Source organism: Lissotriton helveticus, chromosome 3_1, assembly GCF_964261635.1.
Source record: "Lissotriton helveticus chromosome 3_1, aLisHel1.1, whole genome shotgun sequence".
Lineage (NCBI taxonomy): Eukaryota > Metazoa > Chordata > Amphibia > Caudata > Salamandridae > Lissotriton > Lissotriton helveticus.
The window spans coordinates 376,292,113-376,314,585 of NC_136061.1; the positions used below are offsets into that span (position 1 = coordinate 376,292,113).

Below are 22,473 nucleotides of genomic sequence, written 5' to 3' on the forward strand. Positions count from 1 at the left end.
TAATGAATATACAGCTAATCTACGTGATCAATGGGAACAAATTATACTTATGTTACATCTTGAAGATACCATGTCATTATAAGATGCACACAAATAGTTATGACCAGGAAACGAGAGGCATATGGAGTATGAGTGAATGCCTATAAGTTCGAGGCATGTGGGCTGCTAAATTCATATCTGTAGCATAGATCGCCGCCTAGTGTTGGGTCCGGATGATTGCACATTGTTGTCCTGGAAGAGTCTTCGAAGTATCACGAGATAGGTGGCTCCTCCCCTGGACTACAGTGCGCATGGGCATCGACTCCATCCCCAGATTGTTTTTTTCCGCCATTGGGTTCGGATGTGATTTCGACGTCTCCTGTTCGGAATCGTAAAAGTTCTTTATCAAGGCCAAAAGGCCTTATTGGCACCGTCGGTATTGTTCGCGTTCGGTCCCGTCTATCTTCCAGCTCGTAGAGTCGGATATCCGGGGGGTCGTGAGACTCTTCGATGATCGGGGCCTAGTCGACGCAGCAAGACTTCGACGGCATGGAGCGGAGTCCATTCAAGAAATGTCCCGTGTGTGGATCCAAGTACCCACACATCGACGTCCATCCTGTGTGCAACAAGTGCCTGTTTCCGGACCACGACGAGGCCAACTGTATGGCCTGTTCCAGATTTCGATCGAAAAAGACGATCAAGCTTCGGCGCGTGGTGCGCCTTGAGACCCAGCGATCGGCTCCGGCGGACATCTTTGACGACCCCGCGGAAGACGAGCAAGTGCGTCACCTGCAGATTTCCCCTACCCCGGTGGAGGTCGAGTCCGAAGACGGAGCTCACGACCAAAGTCCCGACATTGAAGAAATCGTCGAGAAGGTAGGGGACGACGACTAAGCATATGGGGCCATGGAAGATAGCTCGGAGGAAGAGCTATGCCCCGTTCGTACTCTTACAAAGGCTCAGGTCACGGGATCGCCACGCGGCCTTACCCACGACCTTACACCTCGATCCACGGCCCCGCCTTCCAGCTCGGCTACGGACACCTCCGCGGAGCCGCCATTACTGAAAACGAAACCGAAACCCTCGGTACCGGTGAAGACAAAGATGGCCGACACGCCATCGAAACCGAAGACGTCCGCTCCAGTGCCGACGCCGTCGTCTTCGGGGGCCCCCAAACAGGCGCAAGCTGCCGACCAGGCTAAGGTGCCGAAGGTAGTTAAGGAGCCAAGCTCGAAGAAGCCCATCGGATCGGAGTCTACCAAGGGAGACAAGCCAACGCCCAAGACTACGGACTAATAGACTAATAGACTACGGAAGTGTGACCCTCAGCGGACTCCCGCTATCCACAACAGCACCCTTAAGAGCCTCCCTGAACGCTGCCGCAAGACTCATTACTGGCTCAAGAAAACATTCGCATATTTCCCCAGACTTAAAGTCCCTAAAATGGCTGCCTTTTGAAGCCATAATACAACTAAAAATTGCAGTTATGACACACGCGGCCGTGCACCACAATGCACCCAACTACCTCGCTCAAAAGTTGTCCATATCAGGAGGTTCGAGATCCAATAGAAGCTCAAAAAATCTACTCCCGAAACCCCGTAGATTCAGGAAAGAGAAAACTTACAAGTGCTCCTTCTCAGGAATGGCACCCAGGATCTGGAATGCGCTCCCGCCTGAAACCAGGCGTATCTCCTCCGCTGCACTCTTCAAGAAAGAGGTGAAACCCATCCTCCTGGCCAAGATCTCCTGAACCTTATAGGTGCCGGATCAGAGACTCTGCATTGCCTTGTATCAATGCTCACCTTGTCCTTTGGCACTTTACCTCTACTTGATGGAGACACCACTACGCTACTTTCTTGCTACCGACCAATATATGAGACACATTGGGTCACTGATTCACCCTCCCGATGACCCCACTCAGTGCGCTCTCTATACTAAAACACTGGTATAAGCCTTCCACACACCCAAGGTGTACCTGAACACCTCTGTAATGGGATCAATGACTTGTGCCGTTTATATTACCTGTTTACCGGACTGTATATTGATATGTTTTATGTATTTTATTATTATCCTTTCATGTTAGTGACTACTACATTGCTCCCATTACCTCTGTTCATTCCTACTGCCCCTACCCTGTCATTGTGAAGCGCTCTGATATCTGTAAGGATCTTGTTCGCGCTATATAAAACTTTGAATAAATAAATAAATAAGAAGACTGCCGAGCCTGCTTCGGGAAAGTCTGTCGCGCCGAAGACCAAAGGGCCCGTTGACGCGAAGTCGGTGAAGGCCGCAGAGCCGAGGTCTGGGGCCGTGACCCCGAAAGGAACACTGTAGGAAGGTGGCTACCTGACTATGGTTACCCCAGATTTTTTGCCTGTGTTTAGCTGGTTTTTTGACTTAGTTGACCTGGTTCCCTGCTAATCAGGGCCCCAGGCCATCTGCTCTCTCTGTAAAATGGATTCCATGTACCCTAGGTACATACCACAATTGGAAATGGACTCCTTGTCAGCCCCTGTATAATGCACTATAGGTGCCCAGGGCATAGGGGCCACCAAGGCCTACCAGGGGCTGCAGCATATCTTTTGCCACCCCTGGCTGGTTCTTAAATTGACACAACTGGCTGATCACTCAGCTGGGGTAAGGTGGTGTAATCACCCCTTGCTTAGATATAGTATACCTATATCTAAACCTATATCTGGACACATATTAACCTGTGAGCCACTCCTATGGAAGGCCTCATCAATCCTGGAGGCAGAGTGCGTGGTTTAATGTGAGATGGAGCTCTAGCATGAGCTGAGCCTGTCTGCAGCTGTCGGGAACCACTCCCTAAGCTGTTTCAGGATAATGCCATACCATATACTCTTAAGTGCCTTATAATCCTCGCGGTTATATAGCAACTTTGGTTTGGCTTTATCAAAACATGTTGTGTAAGGTGTCATACGATTTGGAATACTATCCCCTCGCCAGTTCTGGCGACGGGGATAGCATTCCACCCCTCTAGAGGGGTAAGACATGTTACTTTACTTAAATGCGGTTAATTTCTAAAAGGACCTTAGATCCACAAAATGGATGCCTCTGCCACAGACAAGAGTCTGACCCCCTGAAGCTGACCGAAACTCAGCCAAATGGGGCCTGGACAAAGGGTTTCCTGTCGCAGGGGGGTGTTATCACCCTCCAGACAGGAGATAGTGGATTGTAGCAGGGAGGTTTGAAAGAAACCAGACACTGCCTGGGGCGCACAAGGCTGCCCCTTGCATAATCCGGCCAAACCGGTTCTGGGGCACTCCAGCCCTCGTGCCAGGGCGGCCTGGATCAAAGGAAAGGGGTGTATCCACCCCCTTCCTGGGTCCCACCCATAGGGGGGGACCTAGCAGGTAATCCAGCCCCCAAAATTAGTATAAGACTGGGAGCAGTGCCAATGCACTTGAGATTATCCTGAAGAAACATAAGAAACGAATTCTGGACCCTTCGACATCCTACTCGACGTAGAAGCCCGAAGAATCTCCCTTGTGGTCAAGGAGTGACCACCCTGTGCAAACAGGCACCATCCAGCTATCGACGTCTACTTTGTTGCAGTTCCCGCCGGAACTCGAGCGACAGAGATCGACGAGATCAAGCTTGCCTGCTTTCCAACAGCCCGATCCACAGTCCCTGCAGAGCTGAGACCCGTGGAGGCGACCGGAAGCGTGGGGCACGCCATCTTGAATTGACCACGAGACGCTGACCGTGCAGCCCACGAGTGACCCTCGAAGCTGTACACCGGGGTTTGAGAAGCCCCAACCCTGAGCCACTCTTGCACCGAAGCTCACCCCTCTACACTCATCGAGTGCTGCGTGGGGCCCTTCTGCTACTTTTGGCTCAACGCGTTGGCCCGGTCACTTGCCAGCCGGCTAGTGGCCCCTGTGCCGACGAAAACTTGAAATCGTCCTGCGAATCTGGTTGCTCCAGATCTGCACCAGCTCCCCTGAAAAGGAGCCCCCACTCTGACCCTCCTGGTTCGAGTGAGAAGCAATCTCCCGGTTCCGCGTGGATTGCTTTTGCCAAGTGTTGTTTGCTCCAATCTTGAAGCCGACAGCGCCGACGGCGAGAGCCTGCGTGGGACAGATCGTGACCTGCTCCTGGACGTCGTAGATGCCCCAGAGCCCACGTGACAGCGGAGAGAAGCTCCTCGACAGCGACCTGATTGCGCCCGACATTGCCTGGTTCCATCCTGGTTCCACCCTGGTCACTGCTGAGTGACCCAGACTCTGTCCCCTCTGCTTTCAGGTACTTTTCGACTGGAGTCCACCCTTGGACTCCACCGGACACTTCTCTTTCACCCCGCCTGCAGCCCTTTCAGCTTCAAGCACCAAGAGCCTGCGTGACGAAACCCGACTCAACTTCGACCCTGTGCACCCACTTCCTGTGGGTGAGGTAACTTTGCTCCGCCGGTGTTCCCACACTGGTACACATCCCTAGGGTCTGTGTCTTAAGTTTTGTTCCTCTAGGTTCAGCGGAAGTGTCCTTAAACTTTAACTCTACAACTTTTACGCACCATTGGTTAACATTGGTGCATGCGTGCGCTTTCCGCACTGCTCCCGAATCCCGTGGGCCTCTCCCGACTTCAGCACTGCTTGTCCCGACTGCTCCCAGCGATTCCCTAGGCCTAACCACTGTTCGATTGGTATCTCTTATACCACTTGTTTAGTATATGGTTTGAGTGGCCCCCCGCCCTCATCCATAATTGTGCAACTTTGTATGTTTAAACTGTGCTTTTGATTTAACGCTTGTGCCCCTTTATTCATAAAGAATACTGGGGATTGTTTTTAGTAATAAATACATATATTTTTATAATATATACTTGTGTGGTGTCCTTTCATTTGATATTACAGGATTGTATGTGGTAAAACAGCTCGCTTAACACGACCTCTTAAGTTAAGCCTTTAGGCAGCTTAGTCCATGCTACCCCTAGGATAGCTTGTCTAACAAGGTTGACTTACAACCTGACACCATAAGGGATTGTTTGGTCTGATAATAGGTGGTTCCAGAATTGGAAACATCACCTATCAGGCCAACTTCTCACATTGGTGAGCAGCGGTGCGGATTTGAGCTTGCTGTTGTTTTACCATTGCAATCTTTTATCAAATTGAAAGATCACATCAAGTACCTCTAGGTACATATAAAATCAAAAGCTTAGCATATTAAGTTCTACTGAACTTAGTAGTTGTAGATTAAAGGGATTAGCACACCCTGACTACAACTCACTAGCAAGGTACAGTAGGGAAGCACTTAGTGTAGGTAGGTGCATCACTTACACCACACTAGAGTCATGTCTGACACAGGAAAAGCCTCAGGGTCTGCTCCTGTGACAGTTGACCTTACCAAGGCAACTTCCAGCTATGACAAATTAACCCGAAAGGACTTGATTGCCTTGTGCATATCAAGAGGGTTAAAAAGGGGCAGAAGTCCCACCTGTCCTATCCTGATAGCCATTCTAGAGCAGGATGCCTTAGAGAAGGGAAATGAAGCTCCCTTAGAATCAGGAGAAGGAGTGAACCCCCCTGTAACTGATACCACTCCAGAGGAGGAAGAAGAAGAAGAAGAGGAGGAAGAGGAGGAGGATGGTTCAGACATAGATGAACCTGAAGATCAGGAGCTAGGGGTTAACCAAGGTAAAGTTGCCAGGCTTAGCCAGGCCAACTTAGACCTACTGGGAAATGGAGAGGGCCAGCACCTCCCCAGATCCTACCATGTCATTCTCCCAGGCAACAGAAGAGTGAGATCTCCCTCAGGGGACTCTCATATTTCTAGTGCCTCAAGAGAATCTCAGAGAGGTATGACTGCCTCTCAGAAGCTAGAGCATAGGGCCAGAATGAGGGCTGTCAAACTCCAAATAGAGAGGGAGGAGGTAGCCTTGGCTCAAGCTAGACTTGCCTTGGCAAGAGAGCAAAAATTGTGTGGCTTAGATGCCACTGGTGGCAGCAATATTCCTAAAGAGAAACCCAGGTCCTATGATAGTAGAAACCTGACAAAGATTGTGCCCCCCCTACAAGGAAGGGGATGACATCCACAAGTGGATAACTGCTCTTGAGAGAGCCTGCATGGTACAGCAGGTTCCTGAGGAACAGTGGGCAGCAATCTTATGGTACTCCTTTTCAGAGAAAGGGAGAGATAAGCTCCTCACTGTTAGACATGAGGATGCAAACAATTACAAAGTCCTGAAGAGTGTCCTAATAGATGGGTTTGGCTTAACCACTGAACAGTACAGGTTGAAGTTTAGAGACACCCAGAAGACACAGACTCAGGACTGGACTGATTTTGTTGATTGTGCAACTAAGGCTCTGGAGGGTTGGCTACATGGCAGCAAAGTACATGACTTTACAGGATTGTATAATTTGATTATGAGGGAGCAGATCCTAAGTAATTGTCAGAACCTGCTCTTACACCAGCACCTGGTGGACTCTGATCTGACCTCTCCCCAAGAATTGGGAAAGAAGGCAGACAAGTGGGTCAGAACCAGGATTAGGCCTAAGAATCAGGACAGTAACCAGAAGAAGGAGTCTACCAAGCCTCAAGATAAGGGTGGGGATAAAAATAAAGAAAAGACTTCCCCAGGGCCCCAAAACTCCAAGAATGGGGGTGGGTCCCAAGACACTTCTTCAACAGAGAAAAAGCCTTATTGTCATGTCTGTAAACAGGTTGGGCATTACAAAACCGACAACTGTTGTCCCAAGAATGGCAACAAAGAAAATATACCTCCAAAACCAGCTCCAACACCTCCTGTTCCTGTCAGCAGTAATCCCCCAGGAAGTGGGAGCACACCCAGGAATCTGGGTGGGTTTACTTTTGGAGCTCAGGTGGACCCTGGCCTATCCAGGTCCCCATCACCCAATGATCTTGTTTATGAGACTGGTATGGGGTTTGCCAACTTCTCTGATTGCCCAAATACTTTGAGCAAGTATAGACAAGAACCCATCATCAATGGTTTGAAAGTTGAGGCCTTTAGAGACACAGGGGCTAGCATCACCATGGTGGCTGACTGTATAGTCCCCTCTAAGCAACTTTTCCCAGGTGCCACATACCAGGTAACAAACATTGATGGAATGAAAACAAATCATCCCATGGCAGTAGTAAGTCTCAGCTGGGGAGGTGTCATTGGTCCAAAGAGAGTGGCAGTGTCATCAAACTTGCCTGTAGACTGCCTACTTGGTAATGATTTGGAGATCTCAGCCTGGGCTGAGGTTGAACAGGAAACCCATTCTAGAATGGTGAATTCCAATGGAAAGGTTAGTGGGGCTGTAATGGCTACATCCCCAATTCAAGATGTCCTTCCTGAAAAGGTTGGTAGGGCTGAGAAACTCTCTGCCCCATCTTTAGCAAAAGCTCTTCCTGAACAGAATAGCAAAGCTGTTATGATAACAGCAGAAACCCAAACTGAGTCTCCTCCTGAAAAGGTTGGTGGGGCTGTGATGGCCACAGCCCAAACTCAAACTGATATGTGTGTTGTGAAACCTGAAATGATGGATAACTCCACACAAACTGAGAGCATGGAGGAGGAAGAGAAATCTCCCCCTCACCAGACTTTAGGACAGGATCAGCCTCCTCAGGGAACTGATCTTACCCCTGATGAAGGAACTGCCCCAGAGGTGGTTGGGCCTAGCCTGACAGAGCCTCTGATGTCAGTGGACCCTTCTCAGGTGGGACCCAGTCTGGAGCAGGTAACCTGCCCCTCTCTCCCTTGCCTTAGCCAGCCCAGGGCTGCAGAGGACAAGAAGGACAGTGAGACCCAGAGGGCCCCCTGTCAAATAAAGCACCCCCATCAACAGATTAGGGGCACCAAAACTAGTAGCCCTAGTGAGGTGAAAACTTTAAAAACTCCTGAGGGAGCCCCCTTAAAAACAGTTAGGGACCTCCCACAGATGGATTCTGTTGTGCACAGCCAAACCTGGGACCCAAAGGGCCCAAACCTGAACTGTCCCTCCAGCAAGCCAAACAGAGGGACTCAGCCTCCAGCTTTAGGTAGCCAGAGGCTGACCCTGAGAGCACAGTGCAACTCAGTTAAAGAAAGATAGGCACACATGGTGGAAGATAATTGGAGGAAGCTAAGCCCTAAATTAGTAGAGCCTCACTTCAATACTCCATATCCAAACCAGCCTTTAACTTTGCATAAACACACCCAAGGTAGTGATTCCCTATGGTGGAGACCCTCTAATACCCCAAGGGTGAGGGACTGCTTAGTGGACCATGAGACAGGGGGTACCCATGCTAGTGCAGGTACTTCCTTATATGGCCACTCAGGCAATATAGGCTTACCTGGCCAAGGATAGCATTATCTCCTTTCGTTTGGGGGGGGGGGTTGTGTAGGAAGGTGGCTACCTGACTATGGTTACCCCAGATTCTTTGCCTGTGTTTAGCTGGTTTTTTGACTTAGTTGACCTGGTTCCCTGCTAATCAGGGCCCCAGGCCATCTGCTCTCTCTGTAAAATGGATTCCATGTACCCTAGGTACATACCACAATTGGAAATGGACTCCTTGTCAGCCCCTGTATAATGCACTATAGGGGCCCAGGGCATAGGGGCCACCAAGGCCTACCAGGGGCTGCAGCATATCTTTTGCCACCCCTGGCTGGTTCTTAAATTGACACAACTGGCTGATCACTCAGCTGGGGTAAGGTGGTGTAATCACCCCTTGCTTAGATATAGTATACCTATATCTAAACCTATATCTGGACACATATTAACCTGTGAGCCACTCCTATGGAAGGCCTCATCAATCCTGGAGGCAGAGTGCGTGGTTTAATGTGAGATGGAGCTCTAGCATGAGCTGAGCCTGTCTGCAGCTGTCGGGAACCACTCCCTAAGCTGTTTCAGGATAATGCCATACCATATACTCTTAAGTGCCTTATAATCCTCGCGGTTATATAGCAACTTTGGTTTGGCTTTATCAAAACATGTTGTGTAAGGTGTCATACGATTTGGAATACTATCCCCTCGCCAGTTCTGGCGACGGGGATAGCATTCCACCCCTCTAGAGGGGTAAGACATGTTACTTTACTTAAATGCGGTTAATTTCTAAAAGGACCTTAGATCCACAAAATGGATGCCTCTTAAACTTTAACTCTACAACTTTTACGCACCATTGGTTAACATTGGTGCATGCGTGCGCTTTCCGCACTGCTCCCGAATCCCGTGGGCCTCTCCCGACTTCAGCACTGCTTGTCCCGACTGCTCCCAGCGATTCCCTAGGCCTAACCACTGTTCGATTGGTATCTCTTATACCACTTGTTTAGTATATGGTTTGAGTGGCCCCCCGCCCTCATCCATAATTGTGCAACTTTGTATGTTTAAACTGTGCTTTTGATTTAACGCTTGTGCCCCTTTATTCATAAAGAATACTGGGGATTGTTTTTAGTAATAAATACATATATTTTTATAATATATACTTGTGTGGTGTCCTTTCATTTGATATTACAGGATTGTATGTGGTAAAACAGCTCGCTTAACACGACCTCTTAAGTTAAGCCTTTAGGCTGCTTAGTCCATGCTACCCCTAGGATAGCTTGTCTAACAAGGTTGACTTACAACCTGACACCATAAGGGATTGTTTGGTCTGATAATAGGTGGTTCCAGAATTGGAAACATCACCTATCAGGCCAACTTCTCACATTGGTGAGCAGCGGTGCGGATTTGAGCTTGCTGTTGTTTTACCATTGCAATCTTTTATCAAATTGAAAGATCACATCAAGTACCTCTAGGTACATATAAAATCAAAAGCTTAGCATATTAAGTTCTACTGAACTTAGTAGTTGTAGATTAAAGGGATTAGCACACCCTGACTACAACTCACTAGCAAGGTACAGTAGGGAAGCACTTAGTGTAGGTAGGTGCATCACTTACACCACACTAGAGTCATGTCTGACACAGGAAAAGCCTCAGGGTCTGCTCCTGTGACAGTTGACCTTACCAAGGCAACTTCCAGCTATGACAAATTAACCCGAAAGGACTTGATTGCCTTGTGCATATCAAGAGGGTTAAAAAGGGGCAGAAGTCCCACCTGTCCTATCCTGATAGCCATTCTAGAGCAGGATGACTTAGAGAAGGGAAATGAAGCTCCCTTAGAATCAGGAGAAGGAGTGAACCCCCCTGTAACTGATACCACTCCAGAGGAGGAAGAAGAAGAAGAAGAGGAGGAAGAGGAGGAGGATGGTTCAGACATAGATGAACCTGAAGATCAGGAGCTAGGGGTTAACCAAGGTAAAGTTGCCAGGCTTAGCCAGGCCAACTTAGACCTACTGGGAAATGGAGAGGGCCAGCACCTCCCCAGATCCTACCATGTCATTCTCCCAGGCAACAGAAGAGTGAGATCTCCCTCAGGGGACTCTCATATTTCTAGTGCCTCAAGAGAATCTCAGAGAGGTATGACTGCCTCTCAGAAGCTAGAGCATAGGGCCAGAATGAGGGCTGTCAAACTCCAAATAGAGAGGGAGGAGGTAGCCTTGGCTCAAGCTAGACTTGCCTTGGCAAGAGAGCAAAAATTGTGTGGCTTAGATGCCACTGGTGGCAGCAATATTCCTAAAGAGAAACCCAGGTCCTATGATAGTAGAAACCTGACAAAGATTGTGCCCCCCCTACAAGGAAGGGGATGACATCCACAAGTGGATAACTGCTCTTGAGAGAGCCTGCATGGTACAGCAGGTTCCTGAGGAACAGTGGGCAGCAATCTTATGGTACTCCTTTTCAGAGAAAGGGAGAGATAAGCTCCTCACTGTTAGACATGAGGATGCAAACAATTACAAAGTCCTGAAGAGTGTCCTAATAGATGGGTTTGGCTTAACCACTGAACAGTACAGGTTGAAGTTTAGAGACACCCAGAAGACACAGACTCAGGACTGGACTGATTTTGTTGATTGTGCAACTAAGGCTCTGGAGGGTTGGCTACATGGCAGCAAAGTACATGACTTTACAGGATTGTATAATTTGATTATGAGGGAGCAGATCCTAAGTAATTGTCAGAACCTGCTCTTACACCAGCACCTGGTGGACTCTGATCTGACCTCTCCCCAAGAATTGGGAAAGAAGGCAGACAAGTGGGTCAGAACCAGGATTAGGCCTAAGAATCAGGACAGTAACCAGAAGAAGGAGTCTACCAAGCCTCAAGATAAGGGTGGGGATAAAAATAAAGAAAAGACTTCCCCAGGGCCCCAAAACTCCAAGAATGGGGGTGGGTCCCAAGACACTTCTTCAACAGAGAAAAAGCCTTATTGTCATGTCTGTAAACAGGTTGGGCATTACAAAACCGACAACTGTTGTCCCAAGAATGGCAACAAAGAAAATATACCTCCAAAACCAGCTCCAACACCTCCTGTTCCTGTCAGCAGTAATCCCCCAGGAAGTGGGAGCACACCCAGGAATCTGGGTGGGTTTACTTTTGGAGCTCAGGTGGACCCTGGCCTATCCAGGTCCCCATCACCCAATGATCTTGTTTATGAGACTGGTATGGGGTTTGCCAACTTCTCTGATTGCCCAAATACTTTGAGCAAGTATAGACAAGAACCCATCATCAATGGTTTGAAAGTTGAGGCCTTTAGAGACACAGGGGCTAGCATCACCATGGTGGCTGACTGTATAGTCCCCTCTAAGCAACTTTTCCCAGGTGCCACATACCAGGTAACAAACATTGATGGAATGAAAACAAATCATCCCATGGCAGTAGTAAGTCTCAGCTGGGGAGGTGTCATTGGTCCAAAGAGAGTGGCAGTGTCATCAAACTTGCCTGTAGACTGCCTACTTGGTAATGATTTGGAGATCTCAGCCTGGGCTGAGGTTGAACAGGAAACCCATTCTAGAATGGTGAATTCCAATGGAAAGGTTAGTGGGGCTGTAATGGCTACATCCCCAATTCAAGATGTCCTTCCTGAAAAGGTTGGTAGGGCTGAGAAACTCTCTGCCCCATCTTTAGCAAAAGCTCTTCCTGAACAGAATAGCAAAGCTGTTATGATAACAGCAGAAACCCAAACTGAGTCTCCTCCTGAAAAGGTTGGTGGGGCTGTGATGGCCACAGCCCAAACTCAAACTGATATGTGTGTTGTGAAACCTGAAATGATGGATAACTCCACACAAACTGAGAGCATGGAGGAGGAAGAGAAATCTCCCCCTCACCAGACTTTAGGACAGGATCAGCCTCCTCAGGGAACTGATCTTACCCCTGATGAAGGAACTGCCCCAGAGGTGGTTGGGCCTAGCCTGACAGAGCCTCTGATGTCAGTGGACCCTTCTCAGGTGGGACCCAGTCTGGAGCAGGTAACCTGCCCCTCTCTCCCTTGCCTTAGCCAGCCCAGGGCTGCAGAGGACAAGAAGGACAGTGAGACCCAGAGGGCCCCCTGTCAAATAAAGCACCCCCATCAACAGATTAGGGGCACCAAAACTAGTAGCCCTAGTGAGGTGAAAACTTTAAAAACTCCTGAGGGAGCCCCCTTAAAAACAGTTAGGGACCTCCCACAGATGGATTCTGTTGTGCACAGCCAAACCTGGGACCCAAAGGGCCCAAACCTGAACTGTCCCTCCAGCAAGCCAAACAGAGGGACCCAGCCTCCAGCTTTAGGTAGCCAGAGGCTGACCCTGAGAGCACAGTGCAACTCAGTTAAAGAAAGATAGGCACACATGGTGGAAGATAATTGGAGGAAGCTAAGCCCTAAATTAGTAGAGCCTCACTTCAATACTCCATATCCAAACCAGCCTTTAACTTTGCATAAACACACCCAAGGTAGTGATTCCCTATGGTGGAGACCCTCTAATACCCCAAGGGTGAGGGACTGCTTAGTGGACCATGAGACAGGGGGTACCCATGCTAGTGCAGGTACTTCCTTATATGGCCACTCAGGCAATATAGGCTTACCTGGCCAAGGATAGCATTATCTCCTTTCGTTTGGGGGGGGGGGGGTTGTGTAGGAAGGTGGCTACCTGACTATGGTTACCCCAGATTCTTTGCCTGTGTTTAGCTGGTTTTTTGACTTAGTTGACCTGGTTCCCTGCTAATCAGGGCCCCAGGCCATCTGCTCTCTCTGTAAAATGGATTCCATGTACCCTAGGTACATACCACAATTGGAAATGGACTCCTTGTCAGCCCCTGTATAATGCACTATAGGTGCCCAGGGCATAGGGGCCACCAAGGCCTACCAGGGGCTGCAGCATATCTTTTGCCACCCCTGGCTGGTTCTTAAATTGACACAACTGGCTGATCACTCAGCTGGGGTAAGGTGGTGTAATCACCCCTTGCTTAGATATAGTATACCTATATCTAAACCTATATCTGGACACATATTAACCTGTGAGCCACTCCTATGGAAGGCCTCATCAATCCTGGAGGCAGAGTGCGTGGTTTAATGTGAGATGGAGCTCTAGCATGAGCTGAGCCTGTCTGCAGCTGTCGGGAACCACTCCCTAAGCTGTTTCAGGATAATGCCATACCATATACTCTTAAGTGCCTTATAATCCTCGCGGTTATATAGCAACTTTGGTTTGGCTTTATCAAAACATGTCGTGTAAGGTGTCATACGATTTGGAATACTATCCCCTCGCCAGTTCTGGCGACGGGGATAGCATTCCACCCCTCTAGAGGGGTAAGACATGTTACTTTACTTAAATGCGGTTAATTTCTAAAAGGACCTTAGATCCACAAAATGGATGCCTCTGCCACAGACAAGAGTCTGACCCCCTGAAGCTGACCGAAACTCAGCCAAATGGGGCCTGGACAAAGGGTTTCCTGTCGCAGGGGGGTGTTATCACCCTCCAGACAGGAGATAGTGGATTGTAGCAGGGAGGTTTGAAAGAAACCAGACACTGCCTGGGGCGCACAAGGCTGCCCCTTGCATAATCCGGCCAAACCGGTTCTGGGGCACTCCAGCCCTCGTGCCAGGGCGGCCTGGATCAAAGGAAAGGGGTGTATCCACCCCCTTCCTGGGTCCCACCCATAGGGGGGACCTAGCAGGTAATCCAGCCCCCAAAATTAGTATAAGACTGGGAGCAGTGCCAATGCACTTGAGATTATCCTGAAGAAACATAAGAAACGAATTCTGGACCCTTCGACATCCTACTCGACGTAGAAGCCCGAAGAATCTCCCTTGTGGTCAAGGAGTGACCACCCTGTGCAAACAGGCACCATCCAGCTATCGACGTCTACTTTGTTGCAGTTCCCGCCTGAACTCGAGCGACAGAGATCGACGAGATCAAGTTTGCCTGCTTTCCAACAGCCCGATCCACAGTCCCTGCAGAGCTGAGACCCGTGGAGGCGACCGGAAGCGTGGGGCACGCCATCTTGAATTGACCACGAGACGCTGACCGTGCAGCCCACGAGTGACCCTCGAAGCTGTACACCGGGGTTTGAGAAGCCCCAACCCTGAGCCACTCTTGCACCGAAGCTCACCCCTCTACACTCATCGAGTGCTGCGTGGGGCCCTTCTGCTACTTTTGGCTCAACGCGTTGGCCCGGTCACTTGCCAGCCGGCTAGTGGCCCCTGTGCCGACGAAAACTTGAAATCGACCTGCGAATCTGGTTGCTCCAGATCTGCACCAGCTCCCCTGAAAAGGAGCCCCCACTCTGACCCTCCTGGTTCGAGTGAGAAGCAATCTCCCGGTTCCGCGTGGATTGATTTTGCCAAGTGTTGTTTGCTCCAATCTTGAAGCCGACAGCGCCGACGGCGAGAGCCTGCGTGGGACAGATCGTGACCTGCTCCTGGACGTCGTAGATGCCCCAGAGCCCACGTGACAGCGGAGAGAAGCTCCTCGACAGCGACCTGATTGCGCCCGACATTGCCTGGTTCCATCCTGGTTCCACCCTGGTCACTGCTGAGTGACCCAGACTCTGTCCCCTCTGCTTTCAGGTACTTTTCGACTCGAGTCCACCCTTGGACTCCACCGGACACTTCTCTTTCACCCCGCCTGCAGCCCTTTCAGCTTCAAGCACCAAGAGCCTGCGTGACGAAACCCGACTCAACTTCGACCCTGTGCACCCACTTCCTGTGGGTGAGGTAACTTTGCTCCGCCGGTGTTCCCACACTGGTACACATCCCTAGGGTCTGTGTCTTAAGTTTTGTTCCTCTAGGTTCAGCGGAAGTGTCCTTAAACTTTAACTCTACAACTTTTACGCACCATTGGTTAACATTGGTGCATGCGTGCGCTTTCCGCACTGCTCCCGAATCCCGTGGGCCTCTCCCGACTTCAGCACTGCTTGTCCCGACTGCTCCCAGCGATTCCCTAGGCCCTAGGCCTAACCACTGTTCGATTGGTATCTCTTATACCACTTGTTTAGTATATGGTTTGAGTGCCCCCCCGCCCTCATCCATAATTGTGCAACTTTGTATGTTTAAACTGTGCTTTTGATTTAACGCTTGTGCCCCTTTATTCATAAAGAATACTGGGGATTGTTTTTAGTAATAAATACATATATTTTTATAATATATACTTGTGTGGTGTCCTTTCATTTTATATTACAGGATTGTATGTGGTAAAACAGCTCGCTTAACACGACCTCTTAAGTTAAGCCTTTAGGCTGCTTAGTCCATGCTACCCCTAGGATAGCTTGTCTAACAAGGTTGACTTACAACCTGACACCATAAGGGATTGTTTGGTCTGATAATAGGTGGTTCCAGAATTGGAAACATCACCTATCAGGCCAACTTCTCACAAACACCGATCGATCCGAAGCAATCGGCATCGACGACTACGGTAGTGGACAGTGATCGAAGCGCACCTGTCACGAGTGCTCCTCGACCGGACAAACACAAGTCAGCCACGCTCGGGTCTTCCCCAGGGGGCGGACCACGGACATCAGTCGGATCGACGAAACCGTCCGCTTCCTTTACGAAGCAGGTCTCGGACTCCCTCAAGCGCCTTAAGGACATGGCTTCGGCATCGGAACCGAAGACTCCTTCCGCACCGAAGCTAACAGACGCACCGAAGACCACATCGGCACCGCTCGTCTACACGTTGCCGCCTAAGGTGGCGCCGAAGGCCTTTGCACCGCGGTCGGTGCCCAAGGACACCGTGTCGACGTCCACTCCACCGGCTGGGACCGTGGGTCCTCGACACCCTTTGGTTGAAGAACGGTCGGAGCATTTCATCGATGCCGACACCGGCAAACTCACGCTATAGAAGAGGAAGATTACTTCGCAACCTTTGCAGTCCTTTACAATTCCTCTGAAACGTAAAAAGCCTGCAGCAGACACCCCAGTTCTGGTGGAGCAGATTCTTCCTCAGGATAGGCGGAGTGCAACACCTTCACCTACATACTCAGATGGGGATGGAGGGGACCAAGATGAGGAGTACAACTTCCCTGCTCATACAGAGCCTGATGAGCAGCAGGAATCATGGATGGATACTGGTGATCAAGGGGACCAGCAAACGGTCCAGGATCCACAGGTCTATAACGTAAAGCCGTCCCCCACTGAGGACTCTGCGTCATTTAATGCCTTAATCGAAAGGGCAGCTACAAACCATGAGGTGGAGATGCATGCTGACCCCGTGGAAGTGGACTTCCTTTTTGACACTTTCTCTGCTGCTGAAAAAACTGTCAAGACTCTCCCAATGTTGAAAGGGGTCCTTAAGCATGCAGCAGACATTTTCAAGGAACCCACAAGATCCCGGGTGGTAAACCCACGCATTGAGAAGAAATACAGACCGGCACCTGGCGACCCCACTTACATACGGGGCCAGTTGCCTTTGGACTCTTTGGTGGGCTCTAATGCCCGCAAGAGGGCAAACTCCCAAACGACGGGTGAAGCTCCTCCCCCGGACAAAGAGTCAAAAGTGCTGGAGGCATCTGGGAAGCGGGTAGCGGCACAGGCGGCCAACATATGGCGCATTTCAAACACGCAAGCTCTGTTGGCCAGATATGATAGGGCGCACTATGACACCCTAGAGCAGCTGTTACAACACCTCCCAGACCAGTTTAAAGAGGGAGCTGAAATGCTTATTTAGGAGGGGAAGCTCATCTCCAACGCTGCTATAAAGTGTGCGCTAGATGTTGCGGACACAGCAGCGAGAGCGATCAACACTAGTGTGATGCTAAGACGTCAGGCATGGCTCCGCATCTCGGGATTCAAGCCAGAGATACAAACTACTATCCTCAACCAACCCGTTAATCCAGACAGGTTGTTTGGCCCAGAGGTGGACACCACCCTATAGAAGATCAAAAAAGATACCGAGACTGCCAAGTCCATGGGAGCTCTCCAGTCACAACAATTTAGAGGGAACACTTTTCGTCGCTCAGGCAATCGAGGTGTTAACAGAGGGCACATGTCGCAGCAGACTCCATTCAATAAAAGTGGTGCGCAATCCTCCTACAGCAAGCAGGGCAGAGGTGGATACAGAGGAAACAGTGCCAAGGGTAGAGGCAGAGGCAACAACAGTTCCCGTTCCTCTGACGCCAACAAACAGTGACTCCCTGTCACTGCCCCCCGACCACCCAACACCTGTCGGGGGGAGACTCCAACAGTTCCTGCCCGTCTGGAAGTCCATCACCACAGACAGGTGGGTCAGGAAACTTATCCAGTTCGGCTATTGTTTAGAACTGACATCCACCCCACCACCCATGCCCCCAAAACACCGTCCTATGTCAGCAGAGCACTTGCACTTATTGCAGCAGGAGGTTCTAGTGATGCTGCAAAAAGGCGCAATAGAGCTCGTGCCGGTGGAGGAGGAAGGCACAGGGGTTTATTCCCTGTACTTCTTAATCCCAAAAAAGGACGGCTCACTCAGACCGATTCTAGACCTACGCCCCTTAAACCAGTACATTCTTTCAGAACACTTCCACATGTTGACACTGCAGCAGGTTCTTCCCTTGTTACAACAGGGAGACTTCCTCGCAACCTTGGACCTCAAGGATGCTTACTTTCACATACCACTCCACCCCTCCCACAGAAAGTACCTCAGGTTCACTATCCAAAACAGGCATTACCAGTTCAAGGTACTCCCCTTCGGAGTGACCACTGCTCCCAGAGTGTTCACAAAATGTCTAGCGACAGTGGCGGCACACCTTCGGAGACAGAGTATACATGTCTACCCTTATCTGGACGACTGGCTCGTGCAGGCAAAGTCAGCCCAGCAGTGCGCCGCAGACATGTCCCACACCATTCACCTCCTTCACAGTCTAGGATTTACACTGAACTACCCGAAGTCACACCTTCAGCCAGCCCATGTGCGGCAGTATTTAGGCGCGACGATCAATACTCTGGCTGCCACAGCTCAGCCAAACCCAGCAAGGATCGACAACATCCAGGCGCTGATCCAAAAGTTCAGACCACAACACTCACTCCCAGCGAGAGTGTTCATGCAGTTGATAGGCATGATGGCCTCCTGCATCTTCATAGTCCCGCACGCGAGACTCCATATGCGTCCGCTCCAAGAATGCTTAGTGCATCAGTGGACTCAGGCTCAAGGACAACTAAACGACCTAGTGTTGGTGACGGGTCGGGCATACAGCTCTCTGCATTGGTGGAATCCACACAACCTTTGCAAGGGCCGACCGTTCCAGGAGCCTGTGCCACAGATTACACTAACGACGGACGCATCTCTCCTGGGATGGGGGGCTCATGTGCTCCACTATACGGTGCAGGGACTATGGACAACGCAACAAAGGAAGATGCACATCAACTACTTGGAGCTGATGGCAATCTTCATGGCACTCAAGTCCTTCAAAGTACATCTGTGCAACAAAGTCGTGTTGATCCGGACGGACAACATGACAGCCATGTACTACATTCAAAAGCAGGGAGGTACGCACTCTCCACAGTTGTCTCATCTGGCTCAGAGCATGTGGAAGTGGGCCATTCAGAGGAACATCTTCCTCATGGCGGAACACCTCCCGGGCACGGACAATCAGGTGGCGGATCTGCTCAGCAGGTACAGCCACCAGATGCACGAGTGGGAGTTACATCCATCAGTACTCCGCCCGTACTTCCAGCAGTGGGGTCATCCAGAGATAGACCTGTTTGCCACGGAGGAAAACGCAAAATGCCAAAGCTTTGCCGCCAGGTTCCCTCACCCACTATCGCAGGGCAATGCGATATGGATGAACTGGTCAGGCAGATTTGCGTACGCTTTTCCCCCAGCGCCTCTCATTCCGCTGGTGGCAAGAAAGCTCAAGCAACACTCGCTGACGCTCATCCTAGTTGCTCCAACGTGGGCGCGACAACCGTGGTACACCACGTTCCTCGAACTCTCCGTGGTACCGCATCAAAGACTGCACCTCACACCCCGGCTCTTGACGCAGAACCGTGGCGACATTCAGCACCCGGATCCGGAGCAGCTCAATCTGGCGATCTGGCTCCTGAGGTCTTAGAGTTTGGCTACCTTGATTTGCCCCCTGAATGCGTGGACATCATCCGGGAGACAAGAAAGCCCACTACCAGAGCTTGCTATGCAGCAAAATGGAAGCGGTTTGTCATCTACTGTACCGAGCACGCTATCAACCCGCTCGATGCCTCCATTCCTAATATCATCTGCTATCTGTTGCATCTTTACAAATGCAATCTAGCATACGCTTCCATTCGGATACACTTATCCGCCATAGCGGCTTATCTCCAAAACAGGCAGCATCTCTCTGTCTTCAGGGTGCCTGCCATTAAAGCATTCCTCGAAGGGCTGAAGCGGGTCATCCCTCCCAGGACCCCGCCAGCTCCTGTGTGGAACCTCAATGTGGTGCTCACCAGATTGATGGGTCCCCCATTTGAACCTCTGCATTCATGTGAGCTTCAGTTCCTCACGTGGAAAGTGGCTTTTCTCATTGCCATAACGTCTCTACGACGTGTTAGTGAGCTACAGGCGCTCACCATTCAAGAGCCATTTATACAAATTCATTCAAACAGGGTGGTGCTGCGCACTAACCCCAAATTTCTCCCTAAGGTGGTGTCGCAGTTTCATGTCAATCAAACTATCGAACTGCCCGCATTCTTTCCCAACCCAGACACGGTAGCAGAAAGGATGCTCCATACGCTTGATGTCAAAAGAGCGCTTATGTACTACATTGACAGAACACAACCTTTTAGAAAGACACAGCAACTCTTTGTTGCCTTCGCAGCCCAGCACAAAGGCAACCCCATTTCCAAAGCAGGAATAGCCAGATGGATCGTTAAGTGTATTCAGATTTGCTATCAGAAGGCTAAGCGCACTTTAACGGTCCCCCCCAGGGCACACTCCACACGTAAGTTGGGGGCCTCCATGGCATTCCTGGGTAACATTCCTTTGGAAGACATTTGTAGGGCAGCCACATGGTCTACACCACATACGTTTACCAAACATTACTGTGTAGATGTGCATTCCAAACAGCAGGCAGCTGTAGGACAGGCTGTTCTTAAAACACTTTTTCAGACTTCTGCAGCTGGCACGGGCCGCCGCCGTTAATGGAGGGACTGCTATGTATTCTATGCTACAGATATGAATTTAGCAGCCCACATGCCTCGAACTGAATATGCTACTTACCAGTATGCATCTGTTCTTGGCATGTAGGGCTGCTAACATTCATATCGCCCGCCCTCCTCACCGGCGCCCGTAGCGGCTGCAGACTTTTTTTACATTTTATCTCTAGCATGGCCATCACTTTCACTGTTAAACTCCATCTTTGCCACAATGGCTAAAAACAATCTGGGGATGGAGTCGATGCCCATGCGCACTGCAGTCCAGGGGAGGAGCCACCTATCTCGTGATACTTCGAAGACTCTTCCAGGACAACAATGTGCAATCATCCGGACCCAACACTAGGCGGCGATCTATGCTACAGATATGAATGTTAGCAGCCCTACATGCCAAGAACAGATGCATACTGGTAAGTAGCATATTCATTTCACATAGTATCTGTGAGTGTAAGGAAAGTGAGACAGACATGTTGCAATTATCTTTATGCTGAGAATCTATGGGTAATTTCAGCGATTATAATATTTCTAAGGATCCCTGTCAGGGACTGCAAGTGCACAAGGAATCTCACTGACGGACTCAGAATGTGCTACGGCTGGACATGAATACAAAGCTTACTAAGGAGTCGGAATGTCCATGGAACTGTTAATAGGTTTCAGAAAACACACAAACTGTCAGTAGAGGGATGAGGATAAGTATAGAAGAAACAGCCTATGGCCTGGCAATACACACATCATCTCAGTAAGTGGATGAAACGGTGGCAGCGTAGAAAATACATTGTGATAAGATTGTATGCATGATCTTGGTGAGAGGCTAGAAAGGCATACGGAATCTGGGGGGAATGCAGAAGGAAGCTCAGCGGCTGGGGATGTGCAATACATCTAAGTGAGAGGTAAGTAATGTACACAGAATTAAAGTGTATACAAGAAATTGCACAAGGTTTGTTAGTAGGGGAAAGGTCGGGACAGGAACACAAGTAATTTTGAGGAAAGGCTGGAGATGAACAAGGGAGATCATTAAGGGGAGGGCTATAAACATGTGATCTCAGTGAGGGAACAATCAGTGAATATCTGAGAATGTGAAAGAAATATGTTGAATGCCATATAGTTGTTCAATGCTTTATCCAGTGAAGAATTAGCCAGTGCTGGATATTGGCACTGTGACTGTGTTATTAAAAATTTCATAGAGCACAATTTTATTTCACAGGCGCTGCTGACACTTTCACACTTATTCACCATGACCTGGAGATTTCTACAAACCCCGCTCAGTACGCCATGATCCTGGATATTGTGAACAACCTCCTGTTGCATGTGGAGCCCAAACGCAAGGTAAATGGAAAGCATGGAAATCTAGATTTCATACTGCTTCCTACTTCACTGCATGGTGCTTTGAATCTAGCATTTTTGCACTTCATGCTGCACAAGTACTACGGCATATGACACACTGGTACATCCTGTCCCTATTTTCTTCAGATTAATGGAATGGGGCGAGTCTCAGGGTATGGCACCTCAACATAGCTTCGAAAACAACAGATAAGGGTTGGGTCACTGGGTGCATGTGTTATAAGAGTTTCATTCCCTTAAACACACACTGGTTCCCACATGATCAGGAAAATGCTATTCCTATTGCCCAATGCCCAGGGCCTATTGGTTTAGTTCATGGACACCAGTTTTCATGTCTACTTTCTCAATTGGACAAGTAAGCCCAACCGTCTCCAACCCAAATCCTTCGGCTGCCAGTTTACAGTATCATAGGGAAAGAGGATTGTCTACTGGCAGGATAAATATCCATATGTGTAAGATGGTCACAATTGTAAATGTATGGTTCATTAACGCAAAGCCTTTACTATTAAGGCAAGTGCTCTAAGAAAACACAATGAATTAATGACATTGAGTCCAATATAAAAAAATACATTTGTTTGCAAAAATAGAACAATTTGGGGATCTTTATAATGATAGCAGGATGCGCCTTTATTATATGCTAATACATGCTGAAGAATGGAAGCAAGATTGGTGACTGTTTTCCAAATGAAATGTACCCAAATAATATTTCTAATTTGAAACAAGTATTGGCAGAGTTCATCAGTCTGGTCTTTAAGTGCTTATGCATG

The 22,473-nt window shown here is 49.4% G+C and overlaps 1 protein-coding gene across 1 annotated transcript in view; it reads left to right on the forward strand.

The window, feature by feature from the left end:
- Positions 1 to 22,473, forward strand: part of BLTP2 (bridge-like lipid transfer protein family member 2) — a 748,021-nt gene that overhangs the window by 509,129 nt on the left and 216,419 nt on the right. The window contains exon 29 of the mRNA XM_078680109.1: positions 21,570 to 21,691. Within this exon, the coding sequence (XP_078536235.1) occupies positions 21,570 to 21,691 (122 nt within the window). The remainder of the gene's footprint in view (positions 1 to 21,569; positions 21,692 to 22,473) is intronic.